The 18,427-nt window shown below is 36.5% G+C and overlaps 1 protein-coding gene across 4 annotated transcripts in view; it reads right to left on the bottom strand.

Moving 5' to 3' along the window:
- Nucleotides 1-2,507: 2,507 nt before the first annotated feature.
- The window catches only part of pns (DENN domain containing pinstripe), a 33,535-nt gene continuing 17,615 nt past the window's right edge, over nucleotides 2,508-18,427 (bottom strand). For 2 of the 4 annotated variants that reach the window (XM_074109460.1, XM_074109474.1), the window contains 11 exons: nucleotides 17,633-17,789; nucleotides 16,619-16,886; nucleotides 16,298-16,333; nucleotides 15,668-15,860; nucleotides 13,968-14,218; nucleotides 13,377-13,519; nucleotides 12,826-12,944; nucleotides 10,556-10,722; nucleotides 9,668-9,850; nucleotides 9,198-9,408; nucleotides 2,508-8,358 (listed from right to left, as the gene is read on the bottom strand). In XM_074109460.1, the coding sequence (XP_073965561.1) occupies nucleotides 8,181-8,358; nucleotides 9,198-9,408; nucleotides 9,668-9,850; nucleotides 10,556-10,722; nucleotides 12,826-12,944; nucleotides 13,377-13,519; nucleotides 13,968-14,218; nucleotides 15,668-15,860; nucleotides 16,298-16,333; nucleotides 16,619-16,886; nucleotides 17,633-17,789 (1,906 nt within the window). In that variant the 3' untranslated portion in view covers nucleotides 2,508-8,180. Of the gene's footprint in view, nucleotides 8,359-9,197; nucleotides 9,409-9,667; nucleotides 9,851-10,026; nucleotides 10,117-10,555; nucleotides 10,723-12,825; nucleotides 12,945-13,376; nucleotides 13,520-13,967; nucleotides 14,219-15,667; nucleotides 15,861-16,297; nucleotides 16,334-16,618; nucleotides 16,887-17,632; nucleotides 17,790-18,427 lie in introns of those variants that run through there. The other 2 variants (XM_074109469.1, XR_012453121.1) reach the window with 2 other exon arrangements.

Below are 18,427 nucleotides of genomic sequence, written 5' to 3'. Positions count from 1 at the left end.
ACGCAGGTCATATAAAATATGGATGATTTGATTTGGGTAAATTAAACAAAATTTTACGATCATTTCTTTTATTGGACATTTACCTATTAAGTCTAAGTAATTCGCAATACGAGGACATCTGATCTCACAAATTTTTGGTATCAGTGTAATAATGATTTAGGGAAGACTTGGAAAACTAAAGGAAAAGAATAGAAAGCCTATTAGGCTACTACCCAACGAAGGAAAATCAGGGGGAAAAACTTGTGTAACTATAAGAGAAAAGATTCTATAAGTTCATTTTTAGGGTTTCGTACCCAAAGGGTGCCAACGGAACCCTATTACTGAGACTCCGCTGTCTGTCTGTCCGTCTGTCACAGGGCTCTATCTCTTGAGCCGTAATAGCTAGGCACTTGAAATGTTCACAGATTATGTATTACAGTGGCCGCGACAACAACAAATACTAAAAATAAAATAAAGTTACAAATTAAAGGGAGTCGTCATACAAGAAACGTGTTTCATTCAGCGGTTTTTGATTGCTAGGCTGCCAAGATGACGGCCGTCAGTTGCTAGGGGCAACGCCCGTGACCCTATGTTGTTTAATGTTAAACTACTTATTAATTTGCGATTTTATTAGTGCTATTTTATAAAACCTGCGATAATTATAATAAATTGTCTCTAAGACCGTGGTTTATTTTTTTGTGCAGCATTAAGACTAAATAACAATTTATGATCCACAAACCTCCGACACATACTTCACACACTTCACAAAAGCCAACTTCAATAAAGCACTCACATTGCAGCCGCTGTATTTAATGTTTTTTACGAGTATTTTACACTAAAAAATGTCCGTTATAATTCATACTAAGTAACACTATTTATTTACAAAGCCAAAATTTAAAATCAGGTTAAGATTTATTCACTAATTCATAATATCATAATATGTATGTACGGAGCCTGAGAGGCGGAGGAAAATGTGGGGATGTGATCTTTATACGTAATAATTATTTTGAATTCGCCACTAGTGACGCGCCGTGAAGGTCCATCCGAAATGTCATCTCATAGTAAATATTTGGGTGAACATACAGCGGCGTAATAAAATTAGAACGTGAATATTTTGCAAATATCTAAAATCAATATATAGGCAAAAAGGGTGGAATCGGGAAAAAAGTGCGGGTTCAGTAGTTTCAGCGTGATGCTCAATGTCTGTGCATATTCAGTTTTGTCTTGGAGAGCCTAATTAATTTTGTCAGGAACTTTCGGCCGAATGGGGGATATCGCGTATGAATTCGCCACTAGAGGGCGCTAGTGTAGCGTGAGGTCTCCGAAATGTCAAATCTCATAGTTTTTGGGTGAACTACGCGGGTTTATTTATAATTAGAATAATTTTGTGAATATTTTGCAATATCTGAAATTAATTATGGCAAATATGCGTTGCGGGGCAATGAATGTCTGTGTTTTGAGACAGTTTTGTCTTTCGGAGACCTTTGTCCTCCCTTTTTTCCGAACAAAACGGGGACTATGCAACACTGTGGCATGCTCGATATTTTTATGGTACGGTTTTAAGTTGTATTAAATATGATTTTAATCTAAACTTTGTTTTCACGCCCGTAATAACAGACTTTTTGAAAGCCATGCTTAAAAACCTCACGCAACAGTGCGCCATCTAGTGAGACAAAAAACGATAGCCCTCATTGCCGCGTTCAGCCACTTTTTTTTTCAGCGCATGGCAAGAGTCTGAAGCGCTATTAATTTAGCCTCCGACAGGGCGACAGCCAAAGAGGATGAGAATTTAAAATTGTTCTTTATTCAAAATACTTGCACCTAGTGCTTACATTTTGTTGATATGTTTTTATTAACTTGCAATGTAATGTAACTAATTGTTTGTTCAGGTGGAATTAAATCATTTAAATAAAATATTAAATATTTCAACTTGAATTTGAAGTGGATATCTTGAACCGATCGAGCTGAAATTTTGCATGCATGTATAAATCCGATGACAATGCAATGTTATTATGACGTAGAGCTGATCTTATGATGAAGTTAGATGTTGGCCATATCGATTTTGGTCTCATTTGATTCGTCTTGACGACTACCTACTTTGGTAACCAGGGGCAAAAAGTACTGCCAACAAAAAAAGCTTGTATTAGATTTTTTTACAAAAAATATTACTGAACTATTTGTTTTTAAAACATTGTACGGAGGTGCGGAACCCTTCATGCGCGAGTCGCTCGCAGAAGCTACTGAACGGATTTGCATGAAATTTGCCATACAGGTAATATATGTATACCTTGGATTAACATATAAGCTACTTTTTTTTGCCCGCGACTTCGCTCGCGCAGAATTAGTATGTAGTTTAAAACTTTGTGGTCCTTTTGATCCCACAGGATCCATTTTGGAATAAAAAGTAGCCTATATATTAATCCAGGGTATTTATTACCTGTATGGCAAATTTCATGCAAATCCGTTCAGTAGTTTCTGCGTGAAAGAGTAACAAACATCCATCCATCGCCATACTTAAAGAAACGTGCTTATTTTTTTTTGTCCATCTCCTTCCCGCCATATCTCGTGAAATATTGATCTCAGAGAAAAAATGAACTTATAGAATCTTTTTTGTAGAGAATTTTATGTACATTACTTATGTCTTAGAACATGTTTTGCTATGGGCCAGTGTTTACGAGTTATTTACGAAAAACTAAAAAATGGGACCTTTACAAGTTAGCTCCACCCCCACCTATCAGTACTTTTATTATGTGGTTTAAAACGTTCCCTACAACTATGCCAAAATTCGTTTATACACGAGTTTTTCCTCTGAGAGGCAGTTTTTGGTCTTCGTTGGGTAGGCTATATAAGGAGGGTCACATGCATTTTAATTTTTTTTGACATTGACATGATATAGTTAGTCAAAAGCGCCATTAAATGAATACACTTCTTCATTATTATAAAGTTGTGAAAAAAAGGGACTAAATATAGGGTGGAATTCTGAACGTGATACAAATTAGTGTTACGTTGCAAGCTCAAATAATGCTGGATAACATAGGTAATGCATTTCATCTGCAAATTAGTTTGAACACAAGGATATACTTAGGTAATCTACGATGTTCTCACTTTGTTGAAATTAAATCTCGAACCAGTGTATTATTAGACAAATTTTTTATCAAATGAATTAATGTTACAATAATTAATTTATTTCAAGAACAACATAGATCCAAACTAAATACATACAATGCTAAGTCAATAAGAAAAATGATATTTAATGTCACAAATTAATTAATTAATTAAATTTAGACTATTGGTAGGTACAATCAATACAATAAAATAAATTATGATATAGGTGCATTTTAAACGCCATTATAATGTCCTGCATTTAACTGAGCTTGAAACGATAATTTAGTATCATGTCGAAAATTTCGGTCTGTATTTTTACATTTGGCTGAATGCATGTGATATATTTTTAACCCTGAAATAAAACCGTATAGCACAACCCTAATGACGCAGTTACACTCGCGTACGAGTCTCGAGGCGAGGTACGAGGTGAGAGTGTGACCAGCAGCAGGGCTACTATGAAACTCGAAACTCGAAGTTCGTGTCGTGCGGTCCCTCTGACACTTCTACTATTTAATACGAGCGAAAGGGACGGTACGATACGAATTTCGAATTTCGGAGTAGGCCCTTTGACGCGCGCACCCCGCCTCGCCCCTCGCAGCGCTCGCGTCCGGAGCGGTTTTTGGGCACGAGTTAAAGGACCTCGAGACGAACGCAAGCTTGGTGTTTACATTCGCATTCTCGCTTCATTCCAATTTGAACCTTGTGCTGAGCAGCTTGTAAGCTCAAAGACAACTGAACTCGCCACGAGAGTGTAAATATGTAGCTCATTTACCATCGATCACGTGAGCCGCGGGCAGAGATCCCGCATAAAGAAAAAAAAACAATTTTCGGTACTCATAACGTCAATGTTATCACAAAGGTGAAATTCGTTCATTCGTGTGCATGTTTTTGGGTTTGTCCTTTTTATCCCAGCAATGAGCAAAGTTCCCATGGGATGCAGACCAAATTAGTAACACCTAGTAACTTAACTGCCGAAGGCGGACATTTGATGCAAAGTGTACACCAGCTTTGGCAGTATTACATACTATTACACCACCCATCTATGTATCGGCATGCCGCGGCAGCTGGACGGCAAATAAACAGCTATTAACTCAGTAAATGTACGAACCCTTTGAAATAATTTTCTGTGAAATTTTTAATCGGTTAAGCGAGCTGAGCTCTGGTTTTTACAATTTGTTTGAATTGAAAGTGGAAAGGTTTGTCACATTTGTAAGTCAAAGCACGAACAAAATATAAAATTTTACTGGATCGTATAATAATCAATTTTATTAATTAATCAGGATTATTTTTCGCAACTAGTTTTCTGCTGTCCAATGATAGCGAAAGGGGGTTATTTATGAGAGTTTTTCATAGAACATCCTTATTATCTACTTCCTAATACTAAAATTTCAGTTTCGATCGAACACTTCTTGAATTCTATAGAATATCTTTGGTACTTAATTCATACCTACAAAGTATTACCGCAAATGTAAGTTTGAAGACCTAAGTGTTAGATACTAATGAAGCTTTTATTATTTAAGTTTTCTATCCTATTAGGTCACAGAGGCAACGACAGTGTTAAAAATTCTTGACACGCTCGACGCCAACATTTTGAACACATTCCATCCGAGGGCGCAATGAGATTTTTTGAGGTCGCCCTAAGGTCCTTAAACATACCTAATTTTACTTTTCTGGCATACAAATTTTGGCACGATTTGTAGGGTAGGTATATTGACATTATGGCGCGTCGTTCATTACGTAGGCTTTACTGAACTACATACAATTACTAATAATTTATCAATGTAATTGTATGTAAGATTAGGTATTGAAATTTAATTTATGTAACATTTTTATTGGTGAAATGAAATTCAAACAAATTAAAATTTCACTGGTCTTAATAATGTGTCTATCTAAGCGAAGCACAGTTATTAAAAGTGTCAATCTGATTGCAGTATTCACATAATGCGAGTTTGACGAGCGGAGTTTACAAGAATTGTTACTCTAATTATTGGAATTCGTACATATTGATAAATTTGTCAAATGTTTATCTTATTTTTGTAAATTTTTTGGTGGCAAATATAAAATAAAAACAGACCACCAATAACTCGTTCCAATAATGATCGATGCTTCATATTGTGTTGATAGGCTGACATTTTCAAACTTTCCGACTGGTAAATTAGGTACTCGAAATATAAAATAATTACACTTGTCTTATTATGAAGGACGATTATGTATGAGCTACAAAACCAACCTCTTAGAGAGCTAAATAATATCTATGTAACTAACTATTAGATACGCCGCTTAGAGCTTACAAAATAGGTGTATCAGTGGCTCTAGGATTTGTCGCAGATATCAAACTCATGTCTCTTTTTAGTATTTTCTATCACAAGTCAACGGGAAGGGGACAAGAGATTCAATTCCCGCGATAAACGTTAGAGGACTGGAGACAGTTGTGTCTAAAAAGTATTGACTACTTTGCGGTTTTTTTTTTTGCGGGTTTTTTGTTACTGTTATAACACGCAGCACGGATTGCTGAGGACCTGGGTTCGATTCCCAGCGCTGATCTCTTTTTCTCGTTTTTCTGTGCATCTATGTCTCAGTTTGTATTTTCGAAACAGATTAGCTGTCACGAATAACTAATTATTAGCTAAACTATATCAAAAACCCATTTAAACTCTTATTTTATTGTATGTACAATTTTTGCTGAACATGTAGCCAATTCTGTTAGACACAGAGCTGTATAAAATTTTGACAATAATCAATAGGAGGACGGCAAGACACAAACAACAGTTTCACGATAAACAAATAGGGGTACACGTGGGCTACACTATGCGGCTTAGCCGAAACTGAAAGTCCAGTCAAGGTTAGAACCTTAATGCCAAATAATAATAAATGAACTTGGCCAAAATTGCCAGTCATATTATGCTAGAGTAAGAAAACCGTATATAGGATACACCTTGCACTACACTGTATGACCTAATGTTATCATATGTTGTTAACATGGTACAGAAATGCAGCAAAACTATGATAAAAACACAACCAAAACATTGAAAATAGGTAGCTGCATGAACAGTCATTATTGTTAGTCTAATAGGTATCTAGGCTACGGTCACACTATCCGAAAGTGCAAGAAATACACTTGTGGGTACGCTTAGGGCCTACGCTAGCTGGCCCGGTTTGCACGGAGCGGGTGCACGCCTATTGAAAAATAGTATGAGTTAATGCATGCGTCGCGTGCGGCGGATTTTACTTGTACCCGCACCCGCAGACCTGCGCCCGCTCCGTGCATCCGTGCCAGCTAGCGTAGGCCCTTAAAGTTTCTCAAGCGTCTGATTGGGAGACGTTAGTATTAGAAAAAAATATGTAATAATTTCATCATCATCATCTCAGCCGGAAAAAGTCCACGCTCGGCGCAGGCCTTCCCCAACTTAGCTTTGGCTTTACTTTAACACAATTGCTGAGAATTGCAAAAATTATCATACAAAAGTGGAAGGTTTGAGAAATAATTAAAAATAAATTCTTACTGATTAAATTAACTCTAAGCAACATAACTTTCCCTGAATATAAACTAGCTATTAGAGCTTCCTGTATTATATTGGCTTTGATTAATGAAAAACCTACGTTAGTGGCATATGAAAGGCTGAATAGTTGTTGCAACTCACGAGCGTTCTTCACCTTTGATTGTGTAGATGTCTTTGTCAGGGCACAGGGACTACAGTCGCCCGCGAGTGATGGTTCCAATAAGGATATTGTTTAAAAGGCAACTTACGTGACTGTAATCTAAGGCCACGAGCGCTAGTGAGATGCAAGACCTATAACAAAACTGTAAAAAGGGCTACGATGCTAAGAGCCGTTAAGTAACCGATTCTCAAAACTGTCCAGTTTACTTTTTGGTTACAATTTGAAAGCCGTAGTATAAATTTACTTATATTCACCAAATATTAGAAATGGCAGTACCTACTAGAAATTGACACACCTAAATTATTTTCGATAAAATTCACGATAGGGTTTAACACACTAATTTAAGACAGCTCAAGGTGCATGTGTTGCACAAATATGTCTGCAAAAATAGTAACGATTTTTTTTAAATAATATATGTGTCAAATAACCATGATAGCTTCGAGATCAAAAAGAGTTAGACATTGGACTGTCCAAAATAGGCTGTTTTACCCTATCTTTTTTATACTTAATATTTTTTTGTAGATTCTTAAATCAGATCAAAAACACGTCAAAATTACACGAAGACACAATTTATAATGCGTGAGAACACCAATTTGAAATAGCTGATAGAAAAGGAACAATAACCTTCCTTGCATGTTTAAATTTTTTAGTCAAATATTTTTATGTTTTAAACTTGTCATGTTACAAAAATGCTTTTTTCTACGTACAACCTTAATTTGTAAATCTTACGTGTGACACAAGTTGACATTATTGTCACATTATACAAGAAAAAAACTGACAGTTCTATCGTTTTGACACACATGTAATGTTTACAAAATATTGGGCTGGACACGACGATGTCATTTTGTTTCTTAACTATTTAATAATCTAGAATACAAGCACGATATTATTTCGTTACGTTACGATACATCTAAAATAATAATTAAAACTTAACTTTCATAAGCACCATAGTAAAAAATAATCTTTGGGTTTAACTGGCAAGCCATAAAAATATTAAATTACATTAAAACTTAATGAAAATAATAACTAAACATAATATCAAATTCATAATCAACTGAGTATTTTGCGTCACTTAATCATTAAAGAAAATATCTAAAACAATAACACTACAGATGGGGTATTTGAGTACAGAAAATGTTTTATCACATAAATGAGAATAAAATGGTTTACAATAACATCGGTCGTCGTAATAATTACAGAAGTCAAGTTTTCAAACAACTTCTCTTCTTATACACATTAGTCTCAAATACCTTCTAAATGCCTTATAGAAGTAAAAAACATACTAAGAGACCGAATTATTTTAGTACTCTCGCAACAACATAATAACTTTGATTTTGTGCTGTATTGTGCGTTTCATTAGTAACATAAAGATCAGTGATTGCGCAAAACTAAAAATATCGATTAACAACTGAAGGTATCGTATCGAACGTCACCAATTAAATACCTTGTGTGAGAGAATTTTCTAGAACTATGTCGAATTCATCCAGGGGTTCCAGTATTTGGCGGAGGAAGGTGAGGAGACCACGTTTGCGGAGGAAACTCTGTTCTTCATACATTTCTGCAGTTACTCGAGTCAATGACATTGGGACCAACATTCTGTGCAGCCAGTGTTCCCTGTAAGAAAAAAAAATGCCAATTTAGAAAAAGGACGGTACAAAAATTTAAGTAAACATAACAGCTACAGTAAAAGTAAATCTCTAAGATATAATATTCTTATAAATATCTCGTTACATACTATTTTAGATTTATTTTTTTACTATGAATGAACTGGGTAAGGTTGGTAGGTATTCCTATCTATCCAAGAGTTTCATCCTTTTCTATATCAAAACTATTAGTGAGTTGTTTGAATTTCAGCCTTAGGTGATATTTAGGAATTCCGTAGGCCCCGTACGACAAACTTTTTATACCTTCTTACTTACTAACTGATTTTTGTTCGAAAAATCCTCACCATCTGGATGCATTACGCTAAAACTTCGAACCACTCAAAAATATGTTACTACGGGCTTATTGCGTTGAAATTTTGAATTAGTTCATATTTTTACTCTTGACTGTACATTGACATGCTTGAATCATCATCACATTAGCCGTAGGACGTTTACTGTTGCCTGCACTTAGGCCTTCCCTATACATGTACCTCCAGTTGCTTCGGTTGGAAGCGGTCCCCAGCCACCGTGAACCCGCGGCTTTAACCAGGTCATCCGTCATCTCGTGCGTCATGTTTGAATGCAATCATAGTAAAATAATTTCACGAGACTAATCTTAATCATTTGCAGGTGCTTATCGGCAACTTTAGCAATCGTTATATAACCAGATAGTTGCAAAACCCTTATTTTGTGATCATTATTTTGTTATTTATGAATCTAGTGAGAAGATAACACAAACTAACCTTTGTGACAGTTTATTTACAATCTAGCTAGATAGTTTTTAACAATCGTACAGTGACAGATACAAACCTTAAACTCAAACAAATGAATAGCTGGAATTTCCCGTCCTTGCCGAGTGTCCGGCCGACGGAGTTTATTTCATCCATGAGATGACAGTAGCAGCGCCATATGGCTCTATGTTCCTGGTCCTGCCGGCAATTGTAAGCCATGCCACAACTTTTGCTGGCCTGCGCTGTTGGCTCGTCGCATAAGCTCATTTTGAATTCGTCTTTTACTTTCGCTGTGAATTTATTTTACAGTATATTAAATGATATTTTTAGATATAGCCAGTAAAACTATTGGTGAGATTCTTAACTTTTTGGCTGGCGACACAAAGTATAAATAAAATTGAAACCTACGATCTACAAATACCGCTAAAATTTACGTCATTATAAAAAACAGTTTTTTTTTGTTCAATAATTGATAATTGAATAACATGTACATATGAACAATATCTAATGTTGTGAGATTTCCCAAAAAGCAAGGATAATTTTTCTTACCAAAGTAGTCCCATATGAAGAAGTTTTTGCCAAAGAGTCGGCTCGATTTGAAACCGCAGAGGAACGCTTGCTCTAGGCACTTAACTAGGCCATTCTCTCCGCATAAAAGTACGCTGAGCGAGTTGGCATCTTTATCTCGCTTAGATTGGTAGTGCCATTTTACTATAGCATTGACGCAATCACCTGCAATAATCAATAAAAGATTAAAAGAAAAATAAATCTGACAATGACGTGTCCGCCAAATAAATAATCTTAGCATTAATAGCATCAGAACAAAACCGAATCAGACCATTATCGTAATAACACCGTAATATCGTAAACAACCGCCACCGTAGTCGAGCACAGGTAACAGTACTTACACAAGGTTTGTTTCTCGCTTTAACGTTATTGTATATTTTATACAGTCGGTAGTTGCTTATTGTCGAATGCGGCTCCTTACTGGGGTGAGACTGAACCATGCAAAAAAACATGCTTTGTAAAAAATTATGTTAAATTAATAATTCACAAAAAAAAATACAGCCAATAATTTGTAAAAGGTCATGTTAAGAGTAGAAAAAATAAAGTAAATAGTAGAAAAATATAATAAATAGTATAAAAAATATTAGCATAATAACAGTTAACTTAAAGTAAGAATAAAATTAAAAAGTACTAAATTTGCAAATAGTTAAAAAACAAAATGATATTGTGCATTAAGCTTTACTACTTGCGTGGATACCCAACTACGAAATCTGACATCTACGAAGGATTGCAGTGTGACTTTTCACAACACAACGTCGCATCGTGAAACGATGACGTGCCGTAGCAGGACGCTATATCGTATTGTGTTATGTGCAAGAGTCCTAACTCGTTGCTTTAAGGCAGGTGTCTTTTTTTCACGGCGATACTGACCGATCATGTGTTGTATGGTGGGCGTGGAGAGATGCGTAGAGGTGGGGGTCGGCGGCGCAGGCGCAGGGGTGCGCGGGGTGCGCTCCCCGCGCAGCCGCGCCGCCACCAGCAGACGCTCCGTCGATCCGTCATCGACGCCGGAACCCAGCCAACGGTTGCATGGGAACCTGGATTGGCAGTGCCGTAAATAGCCTTTTCTTCAAACTATGCTTTAATTTCATCATAACCGCACTAAATACCCAGCACAAAGCGAGACTTTTCTGCTCTAGAGCAGAAAAAATGTATGAAAATCCTTTATTGAATTGTTTTAGATTTTTTTTAATTGCACCACCAAAGAGGTAACACAAGAGTATTTTTCTATAAAATTAGCCTGCATAGTGTAAAAAAGTCTAGTGTTAGGTTGGTCAACCTGACAGTCTTATGAAATTTGACAGATTACGTACAAAAAATTGTTGCTACCAATCCGATCAAAAATAGTAAGTAGCCGAATTTTGAAAAAAAAAAAAAAAAACTGTGTGGCCAACCTGGCGCCTATCCGAAATTTGACAGATCGCGGGTAAAAATATCTGGTACTAACTCTGCCAAAAAAAGTAAGATATAGAAAAAACAAATTAGCGGGAACCTTGCGAATTTTCCGTTGTCATTTTTTTAGAGTGCGAATGTAAACTTACAAAAATGGAATCATCGATTAGTGACATTTCTTTCCTGTTAATTGTTTAGCGTGAGTTTTTTTCGTCTACTATTCCTGTTATAGTTGAAAGAAAAGCAGATTATGCACCTCGCATTAAGTAATTTATATTGCCCTCGTGCTTTTTTGAAGCCCTCGCTGACGCTCGGGCTCCAAATCGGCACTCGATGCAGTAATAAATAACTTTCTTCTTGGTGCAACAATCTACTATTTATGCGCCCTTGTTTTTTTTTTAGATATTATAGGTACCTTAGTGTTGATGGATCAATTATGTAATATTTTGGAAGGAAGAATAATCTACTTTTTTAAACCACCCACTGTGTCTCACTCACTAAGGGGCTGTTTCACCATCCATTGATTAGTGTTAACTGACGGTTAAATGTGATGCCGTCTCTATTTGTTTTGTTCGAATAGACGGAGACGGCATCACATTTAACCGTCAGTTAACATTAACCAATGGACGGTGAAACAGCCCCTTAAACTCAAACGCAAGTTCACTGGTGCAAATGCGTTGCCCACCCTGATGCTTGAGATTTAATTTTTGGGCCACTATGGCCTTCATACTTCTATAATAATCACCCTGCAAAGTTTCAGTAAACTGTAAATTAATTTAATTTTAAGTACATACTTGATATGGTAGAGTTTTGAATAAGGAAGGTAGCTTAATATAAATTGCGTTTAAGTATGAATTGGTGAAAAAACGTTTACTTATTCGAAAATATTTTACTCACAACTACACAATACACAAATGAATGAGTTAACATAGTAAAGATTTATTAAAGCAAACCATAAACTTTTTTAAAGTTACTTTTCGCGCTTTCTTCATTGCGAAATCGTTAATAACCTTTTCATACGACAGGCACCGTCCTATGTAGGGTTCAATCGACAAAATCGCTAGGCCGGTCAACTTTTCTTGGCCAATCGTCGAGCGCAAGTAAGATTTTATTAATTTGAGCTTACTGAATGATTTTTCGCAGGAAGCTGGTCACTGGCATTGTTAAAAAAATCTTTATAGTGACTACTACATTGGGAAACATTTCTTTTAAATCTAGTTCGACTTTAGCTTAGGAAAGCGAAATCTCTACCCATTTTCAAAAATCTCGCCTAGGCTCACTACTTTACACTACGATCTTAACTCTGTTTACAGTCCTGTTTTTATTTATTATATTTCTTAATTGCATATCCTTTTCTTACATAAGACCTTTTTGTAAATTTTTATTGCTATTTTAGGTTGGTATATAGGTATTTTATGGTTGTATTTTTTAATTATATTTGTATTTTAATATTATTGCTTTTGTTTCTCCTGTGTTTTTGTTGTCACCACCTACTTCGACGTATTTATATTTATTAGCTTCTGTACTGTATGGTTGTCTGGAAGAGATCACTTTAAACTGATAAGACCGCTTTGTCTACCCTATATTTTGTATCTGTCTAAAATTATTGTACTGATTTGTGATATACTGCTTCGTTTGGAAGCGGCCTGCATCCACCGTAAACCCGGGGCTTTAACCAGGTCATCCTTCCATCTCGTTGGTGGACGTCCTACGTCGTATGATTACCTAAATAACAATAAACAACTTACGTATAGGTATGTCCCGTTACTTCGTTTCTAACATACACTTGATCTAGCAGCCAGCGCGGCGAGAGTCCAGAGTTGTCGTGGCCGATCCGCAGCGTTGATATAACACCCAAGTTTTTATGCTGAAACAATTTATTTCATTTTATTATTTATTTATTTATTCTCAAAAAAGATACATAGTTTTAGTTACACCACTAATTTCGCCAAATTATGACGTTTCTTGGTGAATATTGCGCTCAATTTTACAATAATTGAAGTCGTAACATAGTTACTTCATCCTGGAAGTCAAAATAGTATACAAGCACTCTAATATTAATAAATAAAACTGACAATGAAAGACTTAAATCGAATTAATCAAGTCCTCGCCAACGGCTCGTGCAATATTCTTTGTTTCTTTGGCCACTATGTCTATTTGTGGTATCCAATAAAGAATCTTTAATGTCTATCTCGCTTGCATAAGTCAGAAACTACTGGTTGAAGTCGAGTGCATTTTCATCAGCCCGGTCAGCAAAAAATCGGAATGTAAAAAATAATAATTAAAAACGAATTCTTACGTGAAACACGAATTCGTTGGTGTTGCGGGGTATAGGTATCTTCGGCGTAGAATCTCCGTTCACGCCGGAAATAGCGATCCAACAGTTGGCAGTCGTTTGACTCGCTTTCCGGGAAGGCGCGATCAACACTCGATATGGCAGTTCTGAAGATAAAATATTTGGTATAAAAAACTGAAGCACTATTTAATGTACAGTCAAGGGCTTAAATATGTGTACGTTACCAAGACGTCAAAAATATCTATTCGCCTTTATGCCATAAGGTTGATGTATACATATATTTTGGCTGAATAAATATTTATGCCCTCGACTGTACTTAATAAAATAACAAAAAATAATTTCTAATAATTGTAAGTTTCTTTTGCGGACTATAATTTCTGAGGATTGCACTTAGTTTTCCTTAAGATTCTGTCTAAATACGTACACCATTTTCAGGTCAATCTGACCACTGGAAGAAGGTCAAATTTGACTTGAATCAACAAATAACTTTTTGAAGTTAAATAAACGCTTCTAAAAACGTGTTCAGCTACATACATGTATATATCAACTCTACATATAGTTCAGCAGTATTTCACTGTATAAAAAAAAACTTACTAGTGGTGGGATAAGTGTTAGTGAAGCAGTAGTAATCGACGGCGTTTAATGTGAGCAAATGGTACAGGAACTGTTCCCTTTCTTCCTCGCACCGCAAAAATGCAGTTTTCTTGTACTGTGACCGCAACAGCGTTGTGTCGGCCAATAGTTCGCGTAAGTGTTTTGAAAGCAGTTTCTTTTCTAAAGATAGTCGAACCCAGGCTCGAGCGTAGCCTATTTCTGTCTTGATATCTGTCATTGCTTGGATGTTCCTGTAAAGTTAAAAAGTCGAATACATATAATAAGCTCTCCTGTGGCCCGGCGGAAGACCAGTGCTGGTTTTCAACCAGCGATATGCTGAGCCGGGACCTTTTTATAGCGGCAACATTTCTTATTGTTATTTTTACTAATTATGTGTCATTGCTGTTATAAATAAATTATTTTCTTTCTTTCTTTCTTTCTTTTAAATGTATTTTCTTTCTTTATTTTCTTAGATAAAATAATGTACCATCAGGCAAATAAGTTGTGTATCAATTTTTAAACAAGTTCCTATCTAATGAATACAGGTATCAGAACGAAAGGCAAAGAAAGAGACTCATTAAAGTTTAGACATCAAATATGATTATGGTGCCTGGCTTATGGAAATTTAGCATCTCTTTGTGGTAGTGAAAAAATAAATAAAAAATAAACTTAAATTGGTTTTTCTGGAATCTTTTTGTATTTTTAACCGACGTCATTTATTTCAATTCCAAATTTTTACTTTTACGGTCATCCCGTAAAACCTAAATTGAAAATACAAACTGAAATATAGATGCACAGAAAAACCAGAAAAATAAGACCAGCACTGGGAATCGAACCCAGGTCCTCGGCATTCCGTGCCGCGTGCTATACCGCTACACCACTGCTGGACAACAGTACAGACACGAATTTCCCCTATGCACCACATATCTCAGCTTGTTTGTTTCTTATTTAGCCACTTAAGCAGTGACGCTAGCGACATCTATACCGTAGCCCTCATCGAGAAACTTTCGGCATTCCATTGGAACTAACCGCTCACCCGGATAAGAGATATCGTTATTAAGCAATCAAATTAAGATTGCTTTTGAAAGATCGCGTACAAAAAGTTGTTGCTACCAATCCTACCAAAAATAGTAAGTAGCCGTATATTTAAAAAAAACTGTGTGCGTGGTTGGCCAACCTGGCGCCCATCCGAAATTTGACAGATCGCGGGTAAAAATATCTGATAATATCTACTAACTCTGCGAAAAAAAAGTTAGAAATTAAACAAAAAAAAAATTGGCGGGAACCTTGAGAATTTTCCGTGGACATTTTTTGAGAGTGCGAATGTGTTAACTTACAAAAATGGAATCATCGAGTGCTAGTGACATTTCTTTACTATTAATTGTTTAGCATGAGTTTTTTTCGTCTACTATTCCTGTAATAGTTGAAAGAAAAGCAGATTATGCACCTCGCATTAAGTAATATATAAAACCCTCGAGCTTTTTAAAGCCCTCGCTGACGCTCGGGCTCCAAATTGGCACTCGGAAAATAAATAACTTTCTGTTCGATGGAACAATCTACTATGGTCATCTGTCATTTGAGCGTAGTGGAGCGTGACGTTGGTCATGAATAGACTAATTATAAAATTACTGAGTTGCATGCGCATGCCACTTTTGGTACGCGCACATCCCGCGAACTGTTCTGCGAACGGTTGCGCTTACCTCATATCGAAGGTGAGACTCTCAGGCAGCGGACGCAGCGGATTGGGCTGCGACGGGCGCCGCTCCAGCGTGCCAGAGTTGCTGAGTCTGTCCCGCGAGCTATCACGCGAGCCGCCACGCGAACTGTCGCGCGAACGGCTGCTGCTACTCGAGCTTTGTTGCGCTTCCACCTCCGCCCCAACGGAGGACAAGTCTGAAATGGGTAATAAGTTAAGCCAGGCTCTCGTTTATACTGTCACGTTTCGTTGATTTCGATGGTATTGTATTAGGGTCATTATTATGCGCTTCGTATGATTTTCGTGGACACATTTTTGTTGACATGGTAAAAGATTATGTAACAGTTTCCACGTCATCTAGTAGAAGCACAGGACCGTTGAAAAAATAATTATAAAATCATTACATTCTACATTCATAAAAATATGTGACCACGAAACGGAACCGGTTGAAACGTTCGAATAACAACCCCTTAAGTGTCTCTGTACTCGTATATTTTCGAATGAATCAATGCAATGTACAAAGCAGTGCTTTCTGCGAGCGGTGCCCATTTAAGAGTAGTTTATGTATTCGTCTAGAACTCTAGATTAAAGTTAAAATTTTGCTGCAAAAAACTGTATACAAGTTATTACTTACAATCGAGCCGTTTCCGTAACACACACCAGGCCAAAGCTGCATGTTTAAAAAAATGTCGAAAATTGTTACTTACACAACATATTATACAAACGTTTTATTATAATCGTACCACGAACAGCTAAATAATTCGACAGCCAGTTCCCTATAAGCGAAAATGGTAACAAGGGTAAGGATTCGGTAGCATAGGGTCAGAAGTTTACAATGTTTCCTCTAGCTAAAAATTAAGCTGTGGGATACCTCACATTTTGATTATGCAGGTCAAGATTTAGCTAGTGTGTTTTATTCATACATAACTTTAACAAATGCAATTGGCATACGTACCAGGCGTAAGATAATTCGGGTCTATAGGTTTAGTAGATTTGCTGCACTGCTCCAATTCCTGGTAGTTAGTGAGGTGCATCCAAAGTGCCGACTTTCCCATTTTATGCTGCACCCCGTGCGACCATAATCTTTCTAGCAAGTCGCACAAGGACGCAATCATGGTGCTTTCCTCCACTCCCGTTATTGACACTTCGCAGCCTAGGCCGAGGTCTGTCTCTTCAGTGCCCATCTTTTCCAGTAGCATGCGCTTCGTCTTGCTTTTACATTCCTATTTAAAACGAGATAGCAATAGTTAAGCCATTTTCAACATAAACATCGTGTTGTCTAGTTAGGGCTAAGTATAAATCGCGTGATTATCCAACTAATCATACATATCTAAACCGCTTATTCGTATTTATATCTAGATCTGTACAATACCCCGATTTACCCACGATATTTTCACGGTAATCCCACGGGATTAACCAGTAAGAGTAACTAGGTACATTAAATTTTGCATGGGTGTCCTTCATACACATAAAAAACCTTAAGGAATTTTAGTAAAATCCCGGAATTCAAAATCAGACCAACTTTTACTGGCAGACCTAATCGTTCAAGCAAGTGAAGCGAAGTTAACCTTTTATTTAGGCGCAACCCAGAGGAGAGAAGCGTGAGTTAGGTATTTATTTGAACGCAATTCCTCGGAGTGAGTACGTAAATTTTGTCATATTTACTACTCATCAGTCATCACCGATGTCTTGTAAAATATTTATAATTTAGACAAGCCGGCGGAAATCGAGTTGTTCCAACGCCACACCACTTGTTGATGAAATTATTTAACGCTATTTAGATTTTATTGTTTGAAACAACTTCACCCCTTGTCTGTTTGATATAAATCAGTACCAAATTTAAGGCTACTTTTTGTTTTTTATTTTTATTTAAATCAGCAGAATTACTTATTAAAACAAAAGAGACTAGAATGCAGTATTTTTTTAGTTTCCGCAGATGACGGGTTAAGTATTCTATTTCAGCGCATACCTTTAACAGTTTCTCCACGAAAGCCCGATGATTCTGCGATATGGCAGCAGTGGTAACCTCTGTGGACAGTCTCCTACCGATGTCTCCGAGCAATAACTCTGGCGCACAATCCTTCACTTGCCACTTTGCATTCTTAATACGCTTCAAACTATTTGTTCTGCAATTTAAAGTCAATCTTTTGTTTTAGTACTTTCATAAAACTAACCACCCACATTCAAACAAGCACATAAAGCACTAAGCAAATCGGCCGTGAATTTGCGTCGAGTACATACTGCCGTACCTAGAGACGTCTAATAATATAACACATCAAATTATACTTTGACAAGCTTGTACGTTAGAGGCTCCCTGCAACAGGGTTCCACCGAGTGTATAGTAAAGCTTTTGCAACAAAAATTAGAAGAAGAAAGTTCAAGATCCATTTCACTTGATTGACGTGTCTGGGAGCGGCGGGTACTGTCGCATGACTAGGGTGTGACTACTAAGGAAAAGGTATATAAAGTACTAAAATACACAAAAATAGTTCAACAACATTTATTTTATACTGTAAGTTATGTACATAAACTAAAATCTGCAAACAGGTAAAATGAAGTTATTATTATATTTCAGTTATTTGCTATCGTCGACTATGCTTAAACTTAATCATTTATGATTGACAAAAACGATTTATAAATTGTACCCAAATACTAGGATGAACAAAAATGTTACCATGATTGCACATAATACAAATGGAATGGACATCACTATAAAATCACAATGATACACATCAATGTCTACACAACACATGCTTGGAGCAGA

Source organism: Choristoneura fumiferana, chromosome 2 (assembly GCF_025370935.1).
Source record: "Choristoneura fumiferana chromosome 2, NRCan_CFum_1, whole genome shotgun sequence".
Lineage (NCBI taxonomy): Eukaryota > Metazoa > Arthropoda > Insecta > Lepidoptera > Tortricidae > Choristoneura > Choristoneura fumiferana.
This window is presented reverse-complemented; position numbering and strand designations above follow the sequence as displayed.